This window comes from Leptopilina heterotoma, unplaced genomic scaffold, assembly GCF_015476425.1.
Source record: "Leptopilina heterotoma isolate Lh14 unplaced genomic scaffold, ASM1547642v1 Lhet_27, whole genome shotgun sequence".
NCBI lineage: Eukaryota > Metazoa > Arthropoda > Insecta > Hymenoptera > Figitidae > Leptopilina > Leptopilina heterotoma.
This window is the reverse complement of record NW_025110978.1, coordinates 818286-842404: the sequence shown is the minus strand read 5'-3', so window position 1 is coordinate 842404 and position 24119 is coordinate 818286. Positions and strand designations below refer to the sequence as shown.

Below are 24119 nucleotides of genomic sequence, written 5' to 3'. Positions count from 1 at the left end.
GATAGAATGAATTAGACAGAAGACAGAATGAAGCAGATAGAGGACGATTGATTTGACTAACTGATTATTCAGTTAGACATAATCAGAAAAATTGTCAATTAGGTAGCAGATAATGAATCAAATTAAGGATAGAATTTCTAGATGAAATTACTTATACTTAATCAGATGGAATCAATAATGAATCAATGATCATAAAAATCATGTTCCAATGGAACATGACAAGGAATGTAATAAACTTATAGTTAACAATTGGTAACAAATTAGATATTGCTTCTAATTAATTTTTCAATGCAGTGACAGCAAGAAATAATAGAAATAAAAGTATGAGACTCACCAGAAGAAGGTCTGTCGGAATATCTCGTGCAGTAAACCCAAGCGGGCCAAACCATTTTTCCAGGTTCTGATCCTTGAGTTGTTGTTGTTGTTGTAATACTAGTGGGCGTAGTACTCGTGGGAACTCCTGGCGATGTATTTGTCGTGGAGGCTTCCGAGCCACGTTCAGAACCCTCCGACGACGACTCAAGAAAATCCTTTGTCAAATCAATTGGTCTTGGTATCACCTTTTTAGGACGTGATTTCTTCAGTGAAATTGGATCCGTTATTCTCCTACCGAAATCAGCCTTTAGAATATTGTCTATACTGAACTTTAAACCCGCCTGATGTTGAAGATTATTATTATTATGATTGTCATTATTATTCATTGCATTCGCATTATTTTGATTGCCATTCGAGGAGTTGGTACCACTGCGTCCATTTCCATTCTCCTCTCTTGGCTTTGGTGAAACACTTTCATGATCACGTTGAAGTATTTTACTGACTGATAAACGATGCTGCTGATGAATTGCGCTTGCGGGTACGTGTTGTATTTGGGAATTTGGATGATGATGGTGATGGTGATGATGACCGTGGGAATTTGATAGTCCATGATGGATGCTGTGAGGGGGATGGGGCATCAGGGTTTCACGAGGATGTAAAACGGGCGTCGATGCCTGTAGGCCGGTGACCGTCATAGCGGATGGTGGCGATAGGGAGATTCTGGTCACTAAGGGAACGCTGATTGGCGTTCTATGCAACCTCTCCACCGATGGATAAATGATCTCATGAGTCAAACTGTGCGGTACTCGTGGTGGATAATCGGCAAGATCGGCTGAATCCCTGGCGAACCTCGAGAGTAAATGTTGATGAGCTGATTGATATCGGGAGAGTATCGTCTCCTGAGGAAGATCTGGTCGACCTGGAGAGGATGCAGTGGCACTCGAGGACGCCGGCGATCGTACGGATGATGCGGTGGGTGATGATGGCGGTTGACTGTAGGCAGGTGGACTTGGTGCCTGAATTGGATTATTCGATGAACGATTATTGTAATAGGGATCGTTGCAGCTGATTGAACTCGATGGCGATGGTGTGCACGATATCCTCGTGTTCTCCTCATCGTGGAATTCGGTACGACTAGTTTCTTCATATTTCGCGGAATTATTACAGTCACGGAATTCGGTGAGTGTGGGCGGCGGTTCACTGCCAACACTGAGAACCTCACTGGTATCACTCTCGCAATCGCTGTCGGCGTTTGTCGAACGACACTTTGTCTCCTTATCGTCGCGCAACACTGTCTTATTGTTGCTACCGGGGTGTCCTAATCCATCGAACCCTGATGCTGGTGATACCTCGGTTGAGCCGCTTGACATATTTGAGGTGTGTACAGTTCCACGAACTCTTGGCGGAGCTCGTGTGGTTTATAGTGCGAACCCTCTGTTCAGAGGCGACGCAATCGTGTTTTCATTCTGGATTTTTTTTTATTAGCTGATCCTCTTCCGTCGCCTCATTGAAGTACTCGAAAACATCCGATCGAGATTGATGGGGAATTTAAATTGTGAATAGCATCATGTCATCAGTTTGTAATTATTATAATTGCACTAATTATTCCGTGTCATTGGTATTTTATTCCGAATCATTGTTAATTTATTCCGAATATGGTTCTTGGATTTTTTTTTCATGGACTTGAAACTGTAAATGGAAATTGAAGAAAAACTGTTAGGGAACACTTTTAGTTATCACTGATATTGAACACTGATAACGTCAATTGAAAATGAACACCGCGATTCTCGATTTGGACCACGGGAAGAGCCGGTTAGACGCAGGATTTGACCTGCTGTGTTGGGGCCGGCTAAGTTGTCCAGTTGGTTGCCGCGACGCGTCTGCAGTGTAGAGACTGTAGAGGGCCGGCTAGGGGCGTTTCGAGGCGGTATCAAGGTCAGTCAAGCCCCAATTTGGCGGGGAGAAGATGTCGGTGGGTGCAACCGCTAGACATCTGGTGAGTGGCGAACGAATAATCACGAAAGACACGCCCCCAGTGCTCCCTGGGTTCCGGGGGTTAAGATATCCCCCAGTTCCACATGTCAGCGAGGCTGCAAAAAAAGGGCGGTTCCTTCTCTACCTTTACCTTCCTGCAAAACTGGATGGACTCCCCTCTGATCCCTTGCTCTCTTTCTCTATCCTTCTCTCTCCCTCGCTCACTCCCTTTCGCTCTCTCCATTCCCCCTTTTCTCCCTCTCTCCTTCTCGCTCGCAATTTCAATCTCTCCTCCCGCATCGATTAAGTCGCCTCCCTCTCCAATCCCCTCTTTCTACTTTCATTCCACGTAACGTCTAATCGTCAAGTCCCTCTTTTTCTCCACCCAAATTCCCCCTTATCGCTCTACCTTCTTCTTCTTCAGCTTCTCCACCTCCTCCCGCTCTGCACTGCAGGTATTCTCAGAGGCTTCTCTTCGTCTTTTGATGCTCCTTATGCTGTTCACTGCCTCTTTACTTTACGCAGTGTTAATGCATCCACACGTACGCAATCTAAAGTTTCATCCAAACGTTCGACGATTATAACTGGCTTATCGCGTCCGACACAACACGGGGGGGAATTCTTCCTGTGGTGATGGAGTCACATCCATAAGGCCTCTCTTACTCTCTTATATATATATACACACCTTGATTCAGTGGGAGATCAAATTAATATCCTGATGATGATGATCAAGATTGCGCTTTTGTTTTACGATTCAACGATATCGGCACAGACAGTTTGAGAGGGGAGGGAAAAATTAATAAGAAATCCTACTGATATATTTCTTCTTCTTCCTCTTTGATATATTTCTATTGTTGTTGATCTTGAGATGTGTTGTTCGCAGTTGATCAATTCTCGCGATCTGAAACTATGGTAGTGTGTTGTGAGCTTTTCTGCTAAGAGTTCTTCTTTTTCTGATTTGTGAATTTTTATGTTTTGAAGAATAAAGCAATTTTTATTCTGTATTGCTGATTTTAAAAACTGTTCTTCAATTATCAATTTCCCCTTATCTAAATCTTAATCTACTGATGATGACAAAAAAAGATCTTTTTGTGAAAGTTTTTTATGTTGCTGCTGTTTTCTGATCTGTTGATCATACTCTGCACTCGATTAGTGTTTATCCGTCAAATTTTTGTTCAATTGATTAAATCTCTCTCGATCCGAATAATTAGTTGGTGTCCTCTTTACATGCTTTGGTTAAACTTATTCTATTTCTGTTCATCTGGAAAAGTTTTTCAGTATAGCTTTTTATCTTTAAAATTTCTTCTGTGGATTACTTTTTTTGTTCTGCAATTTGTTAGTGTCTTCTTTATGCTATTAGTGAAAAGATCTTTTTGAAAAAGTTTTTAATATTGCTGCTGTCTTGTGAGCTGTCTTCTGCTGTCCCTTCTGATCCCGCACTCACTCTACTATATTTATTCTGTAGAAACCCAACATTATATTAATTCTGAAAATTGTTGATCAGTTGATTAATTCACAGTTGGTGTCCTTTTTCCACTTCTGATCGAATTCATTCTATTCCCGCATTGATCTCGAAAAATATTCTCCATAGTTGATGAATTCTCTTGATCTGTATCTGCGTCGCTTTGCAAAAAAAACTTCTTGACGCTGCCGATTTTGATCTTTTGATTATACTTTTCATTTTATATTATTGTTGATTTTGAAAAATGTTCTCCAATTGATCAATTCCTTTTATCTGTTGCTGTTGGTGTGCAAAAAAATTATTTTATAGTTGATGACTTTTGATTTTTTGGTTCTTTTTTATCTCTATTTATCTCTATTTCTCGTTCTTCTCATCATTATTTCATTTCCATTGTTCCGAACCTAGAGAATAAATGTTGTTTTTGTTATTTCGAAAAATTTTACTTGTTTTTTCTGTTGTCTTTGCTCTTATGATAACACTCTTTCCATCATTTTCGATTTAAAAAATTTTTCCTGTTCCCACTGTTATTGCTCACTCCATTCTTGTGGATCTTAAAAATAATTCTCCACTTGATCATTTATTTCCTTGATATTAAGCTCTTGGATAGCAGAAAAAACCATTTTTTTGATGCTGCTCTGTTTGATACTTTCAACATCTTCACTCTATTGTTACTTATCTTGAAAAATGTTGCTCTATTCTCATTATTTCCTTCGATCTATTATAATATCAAAATTATATTTCTCAGCTTCTTTTGTACATCAGAATAAATACCCTGAAGGACCACAGGGAATAAATAAATAAATATCAAGTATTCTATACTAATTTCGAATTAGACAGAATTTTAAAATTCGAGGGGATCGAAAATTCTCCGAAAGGAGCATTTTTACATATATATGATAATAAAAAAGCCTTGTGAATCTTAGGTGAATTGTATATATGTATACATATATATTTGCACACACATATATACATGATGTCCATATACACCAAAAAAAAGCGATGCATATATTCAAGCAAAATGCATTTGACAGCTTGCGGGCTAGCGTGCACAAGAGTCGTGCATCACTTATTCATTTTTCGCCAAAGGTTCAACGCGTCAACGCGTTTCGCCAAGACGATCGTTAAGACTCATTATACAGCAGTCTTAGCTTGGATAGTTGCGCTGCGAAAAAATATTATGAACTATAAATCTCCTTTGCTCGAGCATAAGCCATATTCCCTCCTCTCAATTTCAACGTGTCTTGTGTGTCTGCGCGAACATTTTTTTTTTTTCGTCTCAACCGCATAAAATATACTAATATTTCTCTATCGTCTTTATATATTGAACGTCCCGCTCTTATTGTTGCGTCTATATAAAACTCCCAACCATAATAACTTACATAGAAGAATATTTTCAAATCTCTATATTATAGAAAAAAAATTAATCTCATAATATGTTTTCAAGAAAAATATATTTTATATTTAGAAATTATTATCGATTTTATTCGGAAATTTATTTTTTCTCTCTGCATAGAAATTCTTTCAGCGAAACTTTCGCATCTCTTTCCGTCGGGAGTTTCGTTTCGAACATGTGCGAACGAATAAGTGAAATTATCAAATTCAATTCTTTGAATACTTTTCAAAGTACATTAGTGTTTTTTTCTCCCCCCCCCCTCCTTACCCCCTTAAAGCCTTACGTTATTGAAAATTCGGCCTTTTAATAAATTACTAATTACATGTTAATTAATATTAATTGATTGCTATTGAATTAATAAGTTATTGTCAATTTAAAAAATGTGTGTATTTGTTTCTGTTAAGTACGTTAAAAATACAATTGAATTGTGTTTAGAGTTTTTCTCACTAAATTTCAAGCTAATCTGAAGTCAATTTCTAAACTTTTAGTCGGCATATTGTTAATTTTAGTCTGCAATTTTGGATTTAAAAAATATCAGATTGGTAATCAGCGACTCTAAAAATCCCCATAAAGTTAAAAAGTTTTACAAAATTAGTTGAGTTTTTAAAAATTCATCCGTCATATTGGATCAGCCATTTTGAATTTTGCAAGTCGGACTTCAAGTATAGGTACATCACCTTTTTCAAAGAAAATCTAAAATATCACTCAAATATTACATGTTTGTAGTTATTTTATTTTCTATAACCTTAATTCTATGATTTGATAAAATTTTGTCAGCTCGTATAATTATTATAATAATATAATAAAAATAAAATGTATATATAAAATATATAATATAAACAAATATTATTAATATTAGTTGAATAAACAATTATTAATAGTTTGATAAATAATTATTATTGACAGTGAAATAAATTTGATATGTTGTGCTATTTGGAAAAATAATAATTATTAATAATAATAACAGTAATGATAATAGCAATTATTTTTAATTTCCCTCTTTATAATTTGATAAGTATCAATAATAAGGATATAATTTTACTATCATCTTAAGAATAAATCTTATACATTCTCTACATATATCTATGTGTCTAAAGAGATTATAAAAAAAATAATTACGTAAAATACAATTATATTGATTGATTGACAAGGTATTTCAAATGAAATTCACATCGCGGACAATTATATATGTGATATTTATTGACGGAAGTGTTTTATGAACGTTCTTCCGTAAATTTATAATATATATAATATTGAAAAGATATATATTGTTGTCATTCGGATTTTCCAAATGAAACGCGCATGTCATCGTATATGCGCTAATATATAAAAAGAAGATGAAAGGAAGAAAAGGAAAGAAGTGTGTGCGGTGTATAATACCCACGAGAGATGTTGTTGCAAAAGGGATATATATACATCTTTTTATCTCGAATCGATTTAACTACCACTTGTCAGTCGTCAGCTGTCGATATGGCAAGAATCGTCATTCTTCAATTGCCAACCCCCCCCCCCTCTCTCTCTCTCTGATCTACTCCATCAAAAGTGGTTTACAGGGGTGACGAAGTACTTTGAAACAGAAGACAACTGAATGGAGGAAACCACTTTTTTCCTGTTTTGACGACAAGAGAGGATGCAGGCAGTTAGCAATATACAGGATGAAGCTACTTCTTTTTATATATATACATATGTATAAATACCTATATATTTAATATATGTTTAACTGCCGCATGCACCGACACTCCTGTTATTACCAAATCTTAATAAATATTACACCGCATACATATATTTTATTATAATAAAGATCAAATGTCCCATTCATTTTCCCATTCACAATTCTTCGTGAACCTTATTATTTAACAATAGACTCGTTATTCAACTGACGATATTATTTCCATCTTCCAAGAAAGCCGTTTGCTTTATATTCGTTTTCTCTTCAGTAGCACTATAAGTATATAATATAAATGCGTGTGAATGTTTTCTTCAAACGAAAACAAGGTATATATATAAAATGCGGATGTCAATTTTTTTCTCCCAATGCTCGTTTATTTATTTCGCTCTCATATAATGTGCGACCATTATAAACTCTCTAAATCAGGAGTGAACGAAAATCTGAAAATTAAGCAATCTAATGCAAATTAATAAAAGTTTCTGTTGTAATTTTAGTTCATTTTTCGATTTATTTAATGTTACAATTTTCAAAAATAAAATTTTTTATTTTTTATTTATAAATCAAAATTTTTTACTACAAAAAGTTGTATATTGAATCCGCCATTTTGAATTTTTAAAATCTGACTTCATATTCGTAAACAGCGACCCCAAACCCCCCCCCCCCTGTGTGGAAATTGCCCGACTTCGCCTTATTTAAAGAAGGGCACTGATGAGGATTTAGTGAGGCCAACCACACTAATAATGTCTAGATAGGTGATAATAGGGCACTGACTAGAATGCCTTCTTTTTCCAAATAGGAAAATCTAGCTGGATCTATTTATGCCCTTATTAAATATTTCAATCAGGCTCTGACTAGAATGCCCTTTTTGTCTGAACAGGGAAATCTATCTGGTATCTATTTATGCCCCTATTAGGTATTTTAATTAATTTTCAGTTTCATTGACAAATCCCAATTTCTAAATAAGAAGCAACGAAATTATGAGAAAAATAGTTCTAAACGCATATTAAAATACTATTTAAAGTTTAAAAACTATTTGAGCAAAAATATTTACGATTTTAAAAATTCGAAATGTTGCACTTTTTCTCACAAGCGCTAAAGAAATGTTCTGTTTAGTATATAAGGACGATGAGAAAGTAGATTCATAGCGTGCGAGTTAGTGTTAGTTATGCGTTAGTGTTAGTGTTAAGTTAGTGATAGGTTGATTGGTCAAAACAGTATTGTTTACATGTGTGTTTGTTCAGTGACTTGTTCAGTATTACTGGCGCAATATTACGTCTGTCCAAAATTTTTGCTTATGTATTTAGAAAAACTAATGAGGCGCTAAAGAGGCCCTCTAGTTAAATCCCCACATTCTGCTTTTCTATTCAGGCAGTGACAAGGCAATCTAGTTAGAACCTCTCTATCCTTCCACATTATCACCTGATATTTCAAGCGTGACGAAATTAGACGGGTCCTGACTAATTTTCCTAGTTTGCGCCTCACTAAACGAAAGGGCGTCTATTCAGGGCCTTACGAAGTCCTATTTTCAATTTCTACACGGGCCGAGTAACAAGTTTCAAGCAAATCCGAATGATTTTATTTTTTTTAGCCGCCATTTTTAATCCGCCATTTTGAATTTTTAAAAACAAACATTGGATTCGTAACCAACAAAATCGAATAAATTTAACCTTCGCGCTCCGGAGCGGTCACTCGGGGTGACCAAGCAATGAACAATGTTGTAAATCTGCTCGACTTTTGCAGCAAATCGCGATTTTAAGTCAGTGAACAACATTTTATCTACTTTCGAAAAATAAAAATAATAACATTTTTTTTAACATTTCTTCTTGTTTATTTATAACAATTATTAAATTATGTACGAGACAACTAAAAATTGCCAGGGGGTTTATTTTGTATATTGCAAAAAAAGAAAAAGAAAATCATCAAAGTTTTATACAGTAAAATTGTTTTATGTCTATAAATACAATATATTTTGATGTTACAAGGAAATTTTTAATTTGTAAATAAATGATTGTTAAAATTATTTTTAAAATTATTTTTATTAAATTTAAATTTATTAAAAAATAATTTATTAAAATTTTTTTTATTTTTTTTTTAAATTATGATTTTTAAATAAATGATTGTTGTTATTTACCAACTTTTTACAGAATGTACCTAAAAAGTCGCAGTTTTTTTCCTATTTTTGCAATTTTACGAAACTCTATATAATTACAGATAAAGAATAAAAATTTATTTACTAAATCTTATGTGATTAAAATTTTTAAACAAATAATTAATTTGTTTGAAAATTGTTTAAATATTTAATTTAATTTTTATTCTTTATCTGTAATCATATAGAGTTTAATAAATTGCAAAATTAAGAAAAACTGCAACTTTCTAGGTGCATTCTGTAAAAAGTTGGTAAATAACAACAATCATTTGTTTAAATAATTACTTAATAATACTTATGACTAGTTTCAGTAAATATATTGTCTTTAATTTATTGATTTAATACTATAATAGTATTATATATACTTCGCACTTATAAGTAAAGATAAAAAATATTAAAAGTTGGCAAAAATTTGATAATCTCTCTGTTTATTTGAAAATTATATGATTTTGCAATAATAAATTGTTTAAACAAATGCAATATGCTTAAAAATATTTTTTTTTATGAATTTTAATCGTTTTGGGAACATAAAAATAAAAAAGCGTGGTGACCCCATCGTAGTCGCATATACAAAAATCGTTGGTAGCGCGAAGGTTAAAGCAATATTGTTTAACGTAATAGAAAATGAAAATTGCAATTATCTCAAAAACCTACATAACATGTAGAAAAACAGACGGTGGATCAGAATTTAGCGTAAAATTTTAAAATTTTTTATTTTTTTTTTTTTAGTACACAGCAATATTTTTGAAAAAGTCAAGAGACGAAATAAATAAAAAATTCTTTGAAGTTAGAAGCGCTAATTGCTCGCATCTGTCTTCATCAATGTTTCTAAAATATATGCCTCGAGTTTTTTCTTCCATTTTTTTCTTAATTATTTGAATCATTAGGAAGTAAATGATAATTGAGGATCGTTATATAGAGAATCATAAAAGGCGTGTGAATAAGTATCGCAGTTTTTTTTATTAATTCTTCCATTTAGTATAATTTTTTAATTACATATGATTTATATTCCTTTTCCTTTTTTTTAAATTCAATGAGATGTGGTTTTTAAGAAATTTTAATCGCACTTATGGTGATGATGAGAATCTAAATGTATATTAATTGAAACGAGATGATTGTAATTAATTTATAATGATTGTAATTAATATTCAAAAGTGTTGCTAAATACTGAGTGATTTAATTAATTATAGGATTTCGTTACGTTTATCTTTATATTTTTTAATTTAGTTTGTTGTTAATTTTATTTTTGTTAACTATTATTTTTATTTATTAATTTATTTTATTCTTATTTATAATTTATTTAAAATTTATTTTCATTTTATTTTTTGGAGTAGAAAGTTTAATGTCACAAATACCTTTTGTTTAATAAATATATTTATGGAATAAAAGGTATTTGTGGAAAAAAAGTATTTTTGATATAAAAGGTTTTAAATAAAAATTATTAAAACTAAATAAAACGTAAATACGTTTTATTTGGTTTTAATAATTTTTATACTGGTACTGATACTTTTTGTTTTATATAATCGCACCTTCCATTTGAATAAAAATAGTACAGAGTTAAAAAGTATTTTCACTATATGCGAATCAAGTAAAAAGTATTTATGCGGAATCAAGTAGAGCAAGTACAGGTACATGTACCATATTGGAAAATTTCTATCGAAATTATTCGACGATAATTAGGATTTGGTACATATGCCCGGGAATTGCACGTAGTATTTGATGACGTAAGATTGGCTTTGCTCGTTACTGTGAGTAGCTTCGTAAACTTTGTTAACGCTATTCTACTGTGCAACCTTTAACGAACGTCCACGCGCTCGTTAGTACGAACTCAAAGTTATATTATGCGGTATAGTATTATACCTGTGGTACCAATATAGGTACCAGAGAATAGGTCAAGTCTTGCCGTGTTCGCTAATTTGAAAGCGGCTCTTCTTATTCGTTCAAGCTATACATATATGTAGCGAAACCTGATTTGATTTCCTCTACGATGTGGAATATACATGAAAGCGCACACCCCGTTCAAAATTTTTCATGCTTTGAAAATATTCTTTTTTGTTTTTATTATTCGCTTGAAGCTTTATTATAATAAAAAGAAGAATAAAATTCTTCTCATAAAATTTAATTATGTTCAAAATTTAAAAAAAATTCTTGTAAAATTCCCAATTTTCTTTATAAATAAAAAAATTCTTTCCCCAAGTTCAATTATTTTCACAAATGTCAACAAAATTCTTGTCCTAATTTCAATTATTCATTATTTTCATGAATAATAAAAATTTCAAAGGAAATTCAATTATTCAATTATTTCAATTATTCAATTATTTACATATTTTTTATAAATTTCTTCGCAATAATTCAATTATTTTCTTAAATAATAAAAATTTGTTTAAGCAACTTTCATAAAAAAATAATTAAAAATTCTAGGAAATAATAATTGATTTGAAATGATGAAAATAATTTTGAAAAAGTTACAGTTAATGTAAAATAATGATTTTATCACTCGGTCATCTTTAATTATTATAAAACATGAAGAAATCGATCACTCCGAGTCTTCGACTCGGAGCAATCGCTATCTTCATGTTTTATAAAAATATTCTTATAAGTTATTGAATTTAAAAAAATTTAAATATGAAAATTTTTGAAATTCTTAATTCCTATGGGAGAAATAATATTGTTTAAATATTTATTTGAAAAAATAGTAATTGATGTTTTTGAATAATTTTACATTTAAAAAAATTCGTATAAATAAATGTAAAAAAACATTTTTTTGTGTAAATTTTTTTCCTCTATTTTCTTAAAATTTTAAGTTTCAATTTCATTTTCAATTAAAATTTGCAATTGCCAAATAGAATTTATAAACATTTTTTTCCTTTATGTTTAAAAAACATTAAATTTTATGAAAGCAACTAGCTGTCGTACCCGTCTTCGACGGGTTTTAGTTTCTACCAATACATTTAAGTTTCTACCAATCTGGAAAATCAGGAAATAGCTAGGGAATTTAATTTGACCGGAAAAAAATAATAATTAGTTACCATTATAGCTATTTTAGTAGGAAAATATTACTATTTGAATCAATGATTGACTTTTTGTTATCAAATTAGTTATTTTAACCAATTCAAATGCAGAGAACAATATTTATCAATTTGTAGTACTTTAATTAATGTATTAAAAAAATTAAATTTTCCATACAGTTTTTGGAGTTATAGTAGAGTCTAATTGGAACTAATTGTATCGCAAGTAGACCCTACGTTACGACTGCTAAAACCTAACATAAGACCTAAATTTTAGGCTGAAAGTAGGGCTTAAATTTTGACTCGGGTCTGTTTTCATAAATATTATACATCAATAAAAATTGAAGTAAAAAGCAATTTTTTAAAAGCGAATTAATATAATGAAACTTTTTCTTAATTTGATAGGAAAATTCCCGGTTCGGCATATTCCCAGCTTTTTACAGTTTTTCCCGTTTGGTAGATACCCAGTTAAATGTATTAGTATAAACAGAAAACTGTACGACAGCAAGTAATACAATCTATATTTATATGAACTTAAGAAACAGTATTTTCATAAAATAAGTAAATTTTTATAGCCATTTGTAGATTTATTTATGGATAAAATCAAGTAAATTTAAATTTGACAAAAAAGAGATAAACCGTGAAAAGTTTGGACAAAGCAGGGAATTTTGTTAAACAAAAATAGACACCGTGTTAACTTTTGTCTTTACATTGCTCAAAACATCTCTTAAAGTTAAATCTAGAGTTAAAATGAAAAAACGTTTTAACATGTAAGTTTTTGCCTAGTGGCATAATATGCTTGTATTGTATCACAGGTGACTTACAATTCTTGACATCCTGCGAAATCATTTTAATCATAAAAAATTTCCATTTTCAATATTTCTGAACTTCTTGAAAATATTAGATTGATTTGATAAATAATTTTGAATTGCACTATTTTGACATCAAAATATTAATCAGAGACTCCAAAAATACTACTGAATTATACTTCATATAGTAATTAGTATCGATTTTTTGATATATTGAAAATTTTTTTATATTTCTTGTAGGATAGTATTTTTTGCAAAATTATGATAAAATCTGACTAAATAACATATTATATTCATTTTTAGAAAGTTTAAAAGCTATCCATTAAAAATTTGGAAATTTGGAAATTTTCCATTTTTCAAGTTTTTGAAAATATTTTTATATTTACATCTTAGTTGTAGAATAGTATTTTTTGAAAAATTATGCTAAAATGTGACCAAATAACATGTAATACTCAAATATAGAAAGTTTGAAAGCAATCCATAAAAAAATGTAAAATTTTGATATTTTCGATTTTTTGAAAACATTTTTATACTTACATATTAGTTATAGGACTTTATTTTTTGCAAAGTTATGCTATAATGTGACTAAATAACATATAATACTCAAGTATATAAACTTCAAAAGCAATCCATGAAAAATAAAAAATTTTGAAATTTTCGATTTTTTGAATTTTTTGAAAAAATTGAATATCTCCCGTTCTAATTAATATTTTTTAAATCTGTAAATTTATAAACCTTCCTTGGGTCAATACCTAATAACCTACCAAGTTGGACTTAAATCGATTCACATGTTTTTGTGTGATTGGGGTACAAAGTTTTTGTGACAGACAAACATACATACATACATACATACATACATACATACATACATACATACATACATACATTAAATTTTTTAAGAACATTTTTGGAATCTCTGATGTCCATAATAACTAATCATGTTAACATTTTGAAGTTTTAAGCAATGTACAGACAGACATCTGATTTTATTAATAAGGATTGTAATTAAGAAATAGAAATGATGCAAATTATTTCCTTATGAAAATTGAGAATTTTCTACAAAAATATTAAGAAACGGGAATATGTAATGTTTTGTTTCCCAAAGAAAAGAATCACTTTGTGAACAGTATTGCTATAGAGAAATAAAAATCATGCATAAAATAGGTATACTTTCTATTTCTTAATCATAATTTGTTAACAATTAACAATATTTTTTAATATTTTTTATAAATAAAAAGGAAACAAATTTGTGTAATTTAGATTTGTCAAACGAAATTTGTTATAAAAAAACATATATTAAACATAATTTATTCGTTAATAATTTTTTAATTATAAACATTATTTTATTATAAATCATGAAAAAATACCTGCAAATTTTTTGTTTATCGACTTCTCCTACTATAGTTCTATTTTCTGCTATTACACTGAAAAAAAATTTATTTGATTCAAATAACCAATTAATTGACTATTATCAATTAAATATTTACTTGAATCAAATAATATTTACTGGAGTCAATTAAATGGTATTTGAACCAATAACACAGGCCTACAAATTTCAGACCCAGAAACGGGATAAGTCATTTCCGATGTAGTTTGTCACCCTGAATCCAAAACTGGCAGCGAAATTGCTCTATCACGTCAGGATTCTGAGATATTCTAACCTAAATGAGTAAAAAAGGCCATTTTTGGCAACATTCGACTCTCAATAAAATCTACAAAAATTTTTTTTTATCATTGGAACAAATTTTAAAAGAAAGTACAATTATTCACCTTTCAAAATATTCTACACCGGATCCGATCCGACTTTTTTTCACTAAGATACAACAATTTAAAGTTTAGGTTACACGACCTAAAAACTGAAAAAAGGAAGAAAAGAATAATTGGAAAGTACTTTAACTTAAGCATCTGATTCTTAATATTTTGAGATTGTTGATTAGAAAACCGATGTCGGATTTTCAAAATTCAAAATATCGGATCCAATATGGCGTATGTCAAAATAAAAAATTGATCGGATTCGCTTGAAACTTTTTACTCGGGGGTTTTTGAGGTCGCTAATTACGAATCCGATGTCAGATTTTCGAAATTCAAAATGGCGGATGTAATATGGCGACATATATTTAAAAAATTTAACGGATTCGCTTGAAACTCTTCACTCGGGTGTTTTTGAGGTCGCTTATTAAAAATCTGGTGTCACATTTTCGAAATTTAAAATTATTGTGGATCTAATATAGTATTATATGTTAGTAAAATCGAAAAACGTAAAATTCGAAGTCTTTTGAGTACTTGGAAAAAAGATTTCCACACCTATAGATATCTAAATTGAGAAAAGATGTATTTACAGGTCCAGATATAAGCAATGGAGTGATTCTGTATTATATTCTAAAAACAAAACCAACTATACGAAGATCCTTTGTAGAAAAATGTGTAAAGGTTCATAAAGAAAAATAAAACTTTTAATTTTCTTTACTAAAAGAGTGTATAAATTATGCCCTAAATGTTCGAATTTTACGTTTTTCGATTTTACTAACATATAATACCATAACAATAATTTTAAATTTCAAAAATGTGACACCAGATTCTTAATAACCGACCTCAAAAACACCCGAGTAAAGAGTTTCAAGCAAATCCGTTAAATTTTTTAAAAATATGTCGCCATATTACATCCGCTATTTTGAATTTCGAAAATCTGACATCGGATTCGTAATTAGCGACCTCAAAAACCCCCGAGTAAAAAGTTTCAAGCGAATCCGATCAATTTTTTATTTTGACAGCCGCCATATTGGATCCGCCATTTTGAATTTTGAAAATCCGACATCGGTTTTCTAATCAACGATCCCAAAATATTAAGGATCAGATGCTTAAGTTAATGCACTTTCCAATTATTCTTTTCTTCCTTTTTTCAGTTTTTAGGTCGTGTAACCTAAACTTTAAATTGTTGTATCTTAGTGAAAAAAAGTCGGATCGGATCGGATGTAGAATATTTTGAAAGGTGAATAATTATACTTTCTTTTAAAATTTGTTCCAATGATACAAAAAATTTTTTGTAGATTTTATGGAGAGTCGAATGTTGCCAAAAATGGCTTTTTTTACTCTTTTAGGTTAGAATATCTCAGAATCCTGACGTGATAGAGCAATTTCGCTGCCAGTTTTGGATTCAGGGTGACAAATTACATCGGAAATGACTTATCCCGTTTGTGGGTCTGACAAAATTCTAAATTTTGTAGGCCTGTGTAATTTCAGTATTTGAAGCAAATACCATTTAATTGACTCCAATAAATATTATTTGATTCAATTAAATATTTAATTGATATAATAGTCAATTAATCGGTTATTTGAAATAAATAAATTTTTTTTCAGTATATTACTCTACCTTTTTTTAATTCTCCTTATTTGTAAAGAGGAGTACGGAAGTCCTTTTATTTTTTTGAGCATAAAAGAAAAAAATGAGAAGAGAAAAAGAAAATATAGAAAATTTGAAGAAGCGAAACAAAAAAAAAGGAAAGTGCAAAAATAGGTCATAAATTATGAGAAGATAAGGGGAAGCAGGAGCAACAGAGGAGATAAGAGAAGATGAAAAGAAGAAGAAAATCAGAATTTTTTCCACTTCTTTTCATTATAAGACTAAAATTTTGTTAAATATTATATGTTTTCTCAAATTGAAATTATGCAGATTTTTGTTTTTTACTTCTAAACAAAATTAGAAAATTGTTAAACAACTGTGATTAAGAAATAGAAAATTTATTTATTTTGCATTATATTTGTTTATGAATCACAATTTTTTTTAACATAATTATTATTTTGTTTTAGAAAAAGAAAACAAAAAATTTGCACAATTCCTATTTTTAATCTTATTTTTGGAACAGGATTTTCTACTTCATCAAAATTATTTTTATCATTTTAATTCAATTATTATTTTCTAGAATTTTAAACTATTTTTTATAAAAATAATAATTGAATTCCTTAAAAAACTTTTATTATTTATGAAAATCATTGAATTCCTGGGAAATTTTTATTATTTATGAAAATAATTAAATGTTTGCATACAATTTTATTAATTTTTTTTAAAAATAATTGAATTCTCTGTGGGGAAATTTTATTAAAATAGTAGATATTGAAAATAATTGAAATTAGAAAATTTTTTGAAAATAATTGAAATTAGAACAAGAATTTTTTTGACATTTATGAAAATAATTCAACTTTGGAGAAGAATTTTTTTATTTATAAAGATAATTGGGATTTTTAAAAGAATTTTTTTCAAATTTTGAACATACCCAATGGGAAATTTACAACTGGCGTAGTACTGCGCCAGCACTGGCAGCACTGGCGGCAAGGCTGAGAGCCAGCACTGGCATGGCACTGGGATGATAACGCCGTCTGGCGCTGCCGAAGTACTGTCTGTCAGTGCTGCCAGACAGCGCTGGCGCAGCACTGGACCAGTGCTGGCTGAGAATATTGCCGCAATAAATGCCGTATTGCTATTAATTAGTCGTAAATTCATAATTATAAATAATTTAACAACAAAATGGTAAATAATATTAATAAATAGTTATTATTCATAAAATATTTCTCTTCTTAAAGAAATTGTATTAAAGATGGAGACTAACAATGGATATAGTAAATGAAGTAGAAAAAAATTGTTTATAACATTTAAAAATTAAATAATAAACAATTACAGTAAGTGTGCATTAGATTTTCATATTTTAGTACCTAACGATTGGAATCTAGAAATATCGCAAACCTATGAAAATAAACAAAATTGCTGACGAGGGGAATCGAACCTACGACCTACGGACTAACAGACTAACGCTCTAACCACTATGCTAACGACACATGTGTACAGTAAAGTATTAATATCTCAGTATCATTCAGACATACAATTATTGAGTCAAAGATGAGAAAAAACTAGGGATACGTTAGAAATAATAAATTGAAATAAAATAAATTGAACTAAATTTTTAATAATTAAATTACTTTACTTATTGCATTTAACATTTTACGTAATTCTTAAATTACGTGGTAATTTTTTAATAATTTTTTATTCATAGTAAGAAGTATAATAGTATTTTAATAGGAACCAAATTATTATTGAGATTAAAGTTTAAATTTTGTTTATAATTTTAATTTGTTTAAATAATTTATTATTTACAAAATTAGACAATTGTGTTAAATTGTTATTATTAAATTTAATAAGAATAAAAAATGAACAACCAAAAAGTAAAATATTAATTTTTTGAATAAATTTATATTTATAAACATTCATAAACTTTCTTTATAATTTTTTTCAAGTTTATGTCAAAAAAGCAATGTTGGCAAAGAGCGTCGTGAACAATTTTTCTATACTCAGCCAGCACTTGCCGCCGTGGCTTGTCCAAGCTTTGGCGAAACAAAAATTCTGTACTGCGCCAGCACTAATTGTCGAGGCTCGGCTATAATACGCCGAACAATCGTCTGAGTACTAAACCAGTGGTGAACATCGGCACTACACTGGCATTTCCCATTGGGATAGTTGAATTTTATTTTTTTTTTTTTTGAAAATAATTGACTCTCTGCAATTATTTGTAATTTCTCCAAAATTGAATTTTTTTTTAGTTTTTTCAACAAAAATTTTAATTAGAAAATTTTTAAATTCTATTATTTTTTAAAATTGCTAATTTTATTTTAAAAAAAAGGTATAGTAAGATAGTAAGTAAGATACAATAAAGAGTAAAGTCCAAATATAAAAAAAGAAAGGGTGAAGAGAGCAAGAAAAAAAAGAAGAAAAAGGTAGACCGGAAAAAGAGGAAAATATAAGAAACAAAAGAAGAAGAAAACAAAAAGTAGTATAAGAGGAAGAAGAAGTAGAAAGAGAAGAAAAAAGGAAAGTACAGAAGAAATGAAGAGGAAACAATAGATAAAGATGTATGAAATCCAAATACATAAGAAGCAGAGGTGAAGCTAAAAAGGGGAGAAAGACGCAGAATGAGAAAAAAATGAAGAAAAAGAAGTAGGAAAAATGGTATAAGAAGAAAAAGAAGAAGAAAAGTATAGGAAAATAACAAAATATAAGGAAGAAGAATAAGAATAAAGAAAAATGAAGAAAATGTGGAAGAAGAAGGAATAGAAAAAGAAGTAGAAGAAAAGAAGAAGAAGTAAAGAAAAGAAGAGAGTTAGAAAAAAGATAGGAAAATAGAGAAAATTATATATGAAAACAACAGAAGAGATGGAAAGTGGAAAAAGTAGAAAAACAAGAAATTTGATATCATTTCAAATATCATATTGTCGTTGATTAATACTCGCGTACAACCCATTCGTCTTAAATATATATATATATATATATAATATGAAGGATATTTCCGATGAGAGTGTATAAATATGCTATAGACGCACATATAAGAGAAGTGATCTTCTCGCACGATAAAGGCTGACAGGTGCCTTACTCGATGATATATTGAGGTACAATTAAGCAATTATGCACTGTACGCATCTATAAAGGAGAAGGTTGAATATACATATATACATGAATTGCGATTGGATGGTGAACGCGCGCACAAGAAGCGAACCGAGGAGCCGCGACTTACGATTTTATAATATACATACATATACGTATACCTGCTCCTTATGTTACATATATAAACCAAATAGAACTTCTCTCTCACAGGATTATACGCGCCAGGAAGCAAATTGTGCAATTGGCGCCTTTTATCTCCTAGCGAGAATTTCGCACATTGAATATAATAGAATCAAGAGTTAGTCGCGCAACTTTTGCTCGCTTAATAGACGCGGCGATATCGTGAAACATGTGCGTCTCTTGCGCTCGACCAAATTGGCGATATAATATATTTTAAGTAGTTTTGATTTGGAATGTTGATTATATATGCTCTTCTGGTTTTGAGTTTCTTTATTATTCCACCTCCTCTCGAATCACTTAATAAATTAATTTGCATATGTAAAGTATAAAACGAAAAATTTTAAACTGAAAATATTTTTCCTCTTTCATATCCTTTCGTTTCTTTTCAAAAAAAAAAAAAAAAATTTTCCAATTTGCAAAGTTTGCCAAGAAAGCCCACTATTTGTAATATACAAATTCGTTGCTCAAGGGATTTTCCTCAATATACAGTATAAAAGTATATAAAGAAGAATAAAGAAGAAAAAAGAAGAAATTTGTAAGGATAGTATTCGTGTATGCACTAAAACTTTAACAGTTTTGTTTAGTTTCGGTTTTTCTGATCGTTCCGTTACAATATATATGTGTGTGTATATATATAATATAAAAGTCAAATTACAAAAGATTAGCGTGACGAAATCGGCCTACCTGATGGTTAACAGGAGTCGTTTTTCCTGAAAAAAGATTCAAGAAACGACGCGCGCATTTATTATAATATGTCTAAATGAATGTGAACGGAACGAATCTTGTTTTTCCAAAATAAAATTCTTCACGCTGAAATAGAAAGGGAAAGCTTTAAATGAGATCCTTTTTAGTATATATGCGTATATGTATATATGTATATATATATACAAAAAGGACCTGGCAGAAAATCAGACTCAATATTTCATTCGAAAAGTAGCCTAATATATCCTCCCCAAGTATATTATTAAAAAAAACAAATAAATGTATGTACATCGTTTTCCTATAATGACCTATAATTTTCCAAAACAAAGTAACGTCTTGCATCGTTTAACAAAAGTAAAATGAAAATTGAAAATTTTACAAAGGTTTTAATGATTTTAAAATCGATTTTCACATTCACGGTCGGTGCGTCTTTTATACTTTAAAGCAGGAACCGCATTTTACCTGTAAAATTAATGCAACACTTAAAAAATTTTGTGAAAATAAATTGGTTACAAATCTTCGTGGAAAATATTCAAATTTTTTGTTCTCGAGATTAAAATTTTTTTTCCCAGTGTTTTCCTATATATAGGAAAAAATATATTTATAGGAAAGAGGAAGAAGAGAGGGAAAAAATATATAATACAAATTTTTATTCTTTTTCTGTATTTTCTCTAAGAGAAAGAAGAAAGAGACGAGAAAAAGGAAGATAAAAAGAAGACAAATATTGTTTCTTTTTCTTTTTGTAAAAGTATTTTTTCTTCTTTTTTCTTCCTCTATCTTCTTTCTTTTTTTTCTTATATATAAAGAAAAGGAAAAGAAGAAATATATCTAAGAAAAATCAACGAAAAGAAATAAGAAATAGTAACGAAAAAAGAAATAAAAAGAAAAGAAATATATTTAAAGAAAAGGGAACGAAAAATTGGAAAAATGCATCTATAAAGAAAATTAAAAGAAGAAAAATAAGAAGATATCTTAAGACTAATACATAAAAAGAAGAAGATTACAAAAATATTCAAAGAAAAGTGGACGAAAAAAGAACATTTGATATAGAAAACAAAAAACATAAAGAAATATGTAGCTAATGATAAGGGAAAGAATGAAAAGAAGAAAAAATATATTTACAGCACAAAGAAAGGGAAAAGGAAAAAATATATTTATAAAAAGAAATGAATGAAAAGAATAAAATAAAACAAGAAGAAATATATTTAAAAAAAAGATTGTAAAAAAGAATATTGCAATTAAAATACAATTAAAAAATAAGTGAAAAGTTAAAAGAAATAAAATAAAAGGAAATAAATATCTTACGAAATGAGAAAGAAGAGAAAGAGAAGAAAAATTATTTTAAAAAAGATAATTAAAGAATAAGAAAAGAAAATAGAAGACAATATATATTTAAAAGCAAAAAGAAAGAGGAAAAAGAAGATAAAATATATTAAATTATTATTAAATGAATAAAGAAAAAAGGGAAAGAAGAAAAAATTTATTTAAGGCAAAAAGAAAGGAAAAAGAAGATAAAATATGTAGTAAAAGAATATAGAAAGAAAAAAAAGAAATCTAATAAAAAGGGAAAGAAAAAAAGAAGAAAAAATTTATTTAAAGAAAAAAGAAAGGGGGGAGAAGAAAAAAAAGAAAAAAATTAATTTTGAAGAAATAATGAAGAATATTCTTCATTACGTAATATATTTCTTCTCTTTTTTCTGAAGTTATATAGTTTTTGTGTATGCTTTTGTTTTTTTTTTAAATATTGTTTGACAGGTCGAAAAATTCCGGTATTCTTTTATGATTTATAATAAAACAATATTTGAAATTAGACAATATAAAAAAATTATGATCAACAAATAAATTTTGTTTATTTTATGTTTTTTTCTATAACAAATTTCGTTTGACTGATCTAAATTATGCAAATTTTTCTCCTTTCTATTTATAAAAAATATGAGAAAATTGTTAATTGTTAAAAAATTATAATTAAGAAATAGGAAAATTACCTATTTTATGCATAATTTATATTTCTTAATAAAAATATTTAATTGAAAATGAAATTGAAACTTTTTAAATTTTTAGAAAATAAAAGAAAAAATTTTACTCAAAAAAATGTTTTGTTACATTTATTTACGAATTTCTTTAATATTGTAAAATTATTCGAAAACATCAATAACTTTTTTTAAATAAACATTTAATCAATATTATTTTTCCATAGAAATTAAGAATTTTAAAAATTTTCAAATTCAAATCTTTTTAAATTCAATAACTGATAAGAATGTTTTATAATAATTAACGATGACCGAGTGATAAAATCATTGTTTTATATTATAAGAATATTATTACAGTAACTTTTTCAAAATTATTTTCATCATTTCAAATCAATTATTATTTTCTACAATTTTTAATTATTTTTTATGAAAATAATTGAATTCCTTAAAAAAAATTTATTATTTATCAAAATAATTGAATTTTTGCAAAGGAATTTATAAAAAATTTGTAAATAATTGAATTCCTGCAAATTTTTTATTATTTCTGAAAATAATTAAATGTTTGCGTATACTATTTTTAGGAATTTGAAATTGATTTAATAATAATTGAACTTTGGGGAAGAATTTTGTTATTTATAAAAATAATTCGGATTTTAACGAGAATTTTTTTAAATTTGAAAGATAATTGAATTTTATGAGAAGAATTTTATCACTTCTGAAAATAATTGAATTTCTGCAATTATTTGTAATTTTTCCAAAATTGGATTTTTTTAGTGTTTTCAACAAAAATTTGAATTACAAATTTTTAAATTCTATTATTTTTAAAATTGCTAATTTTGTTCTAAAAAGTTAGCCCCGTGAAATTTAAAAATTATTGAATCTAAAGAGAATGAAGAACTAAAAGAATAAAAAAAATTCAAAAGAAAGAAATATACTTAAAAAAATGGAAAAAATAAGAATATTATCCAAATGAAGCAAAAAAGGAAATAAATACTTAAGGAGAGAAATAAATTCAAATCAATTATAATTTCTTCCTTATCATTGAACGGAACTTCGACTTTCTCCCTTCCCTCTCTTCTTGACCGTAATACGATAACACCTCGACCGTTGGTAACTAAACAAACCCTGCCTTACCGTTCAACAGTAAATCCTACTTTACCGACTTACACCTCTAATACCCACAAGAGATAAATATTCTCAAGCGCCAAACGAAGGTTTATTTGAATTTGAAAATAAATAAATTGGAACTTTCTGCTTTGTTTTTATTATCCGCTTTATTGAGTTATTAGAAAATGTCCTATACATTAAGTACTGATCAACTGAAGATATACGACAGAGTCGGTGGCACCACCAAAACTAATTCTAAAAAAAAGAAAAGATATTTCTCTCTGTCGATATCCACAATTACTAATAATTCGTATTCAGTCGTTTAACACTTCGCCACAGTGAGATATTGTATTTTGTTAATTGATTAAATTATACCAAAGAAGAAAGAAGAGAATAATAAATGTGACTATTATGCTTTCGGTTATTTTTTCTTGTTACTGCTAATACAAAACAAAATTGCACATTTTTTTTTTTATTATTCTTATTATAAATGTCGTAAATCGAAGAAATTATAAGTATTACTCCTATATTTTAACATTATTTATCGAAGTATGTAAATTTATCATTTAAAAAAAAAATATCGAAGTTACAATCCATAGAGGAAAATAGAAACGACAAGACATTTCCTTCAGAAACTATTTCTGTAATTTTTAGCATTCATTTTTTTTTTATTTTACTCTTTCAATTTTATTTCCTATTTGTTATTTACTTTTCATTTCTGATTTTCATTTCATTTTTATTTCATTGTTTATTTTTTTTTTATTTAATTTTTTTTTATAGTTTTTTGTTCATTTTTTTATTTAGTTTTCATTTCTTATTTTTTGTTTATTTTTTATTTATCATTTTTTATTTTCTAGAAAAATTGCGAAAAATTATATCTAAAACGATTTTTGTCTAATCATTGGAAAGCTGATTTTTTTCTTTTGCACAAACGTCAAAAAAGTCACGTAACAATTA

General features: G+C 28.7%; 1 protein-coding gene across 1 annotated transcript in view; it reads right to left on the bottom strand.

Annotated features, from left to right (window-relative positions):
* Nucleotides 1-2512, bottom strand: part of LOC122503785 (muscle segmentation homeobox-like) — a 146824-nt gene extending 144312 nt beyond the window's left edge. Inside the window, exon 1 of the mRNA XM_043614474.1 lies at nucleotides 335-2512. Coding sequence (XP_043470409.1) covers nucleotides 335-1685 — 1351 coding nt within the window. The 5' untranslated portion in view covers nucleotides 1686-2512. The remainder of the gene's footprint in view (nucleotides 1-334) is intronic.
* Between the last annotated feature and the right edge of the window lie 21607 nt (nucleotides 2513-24119).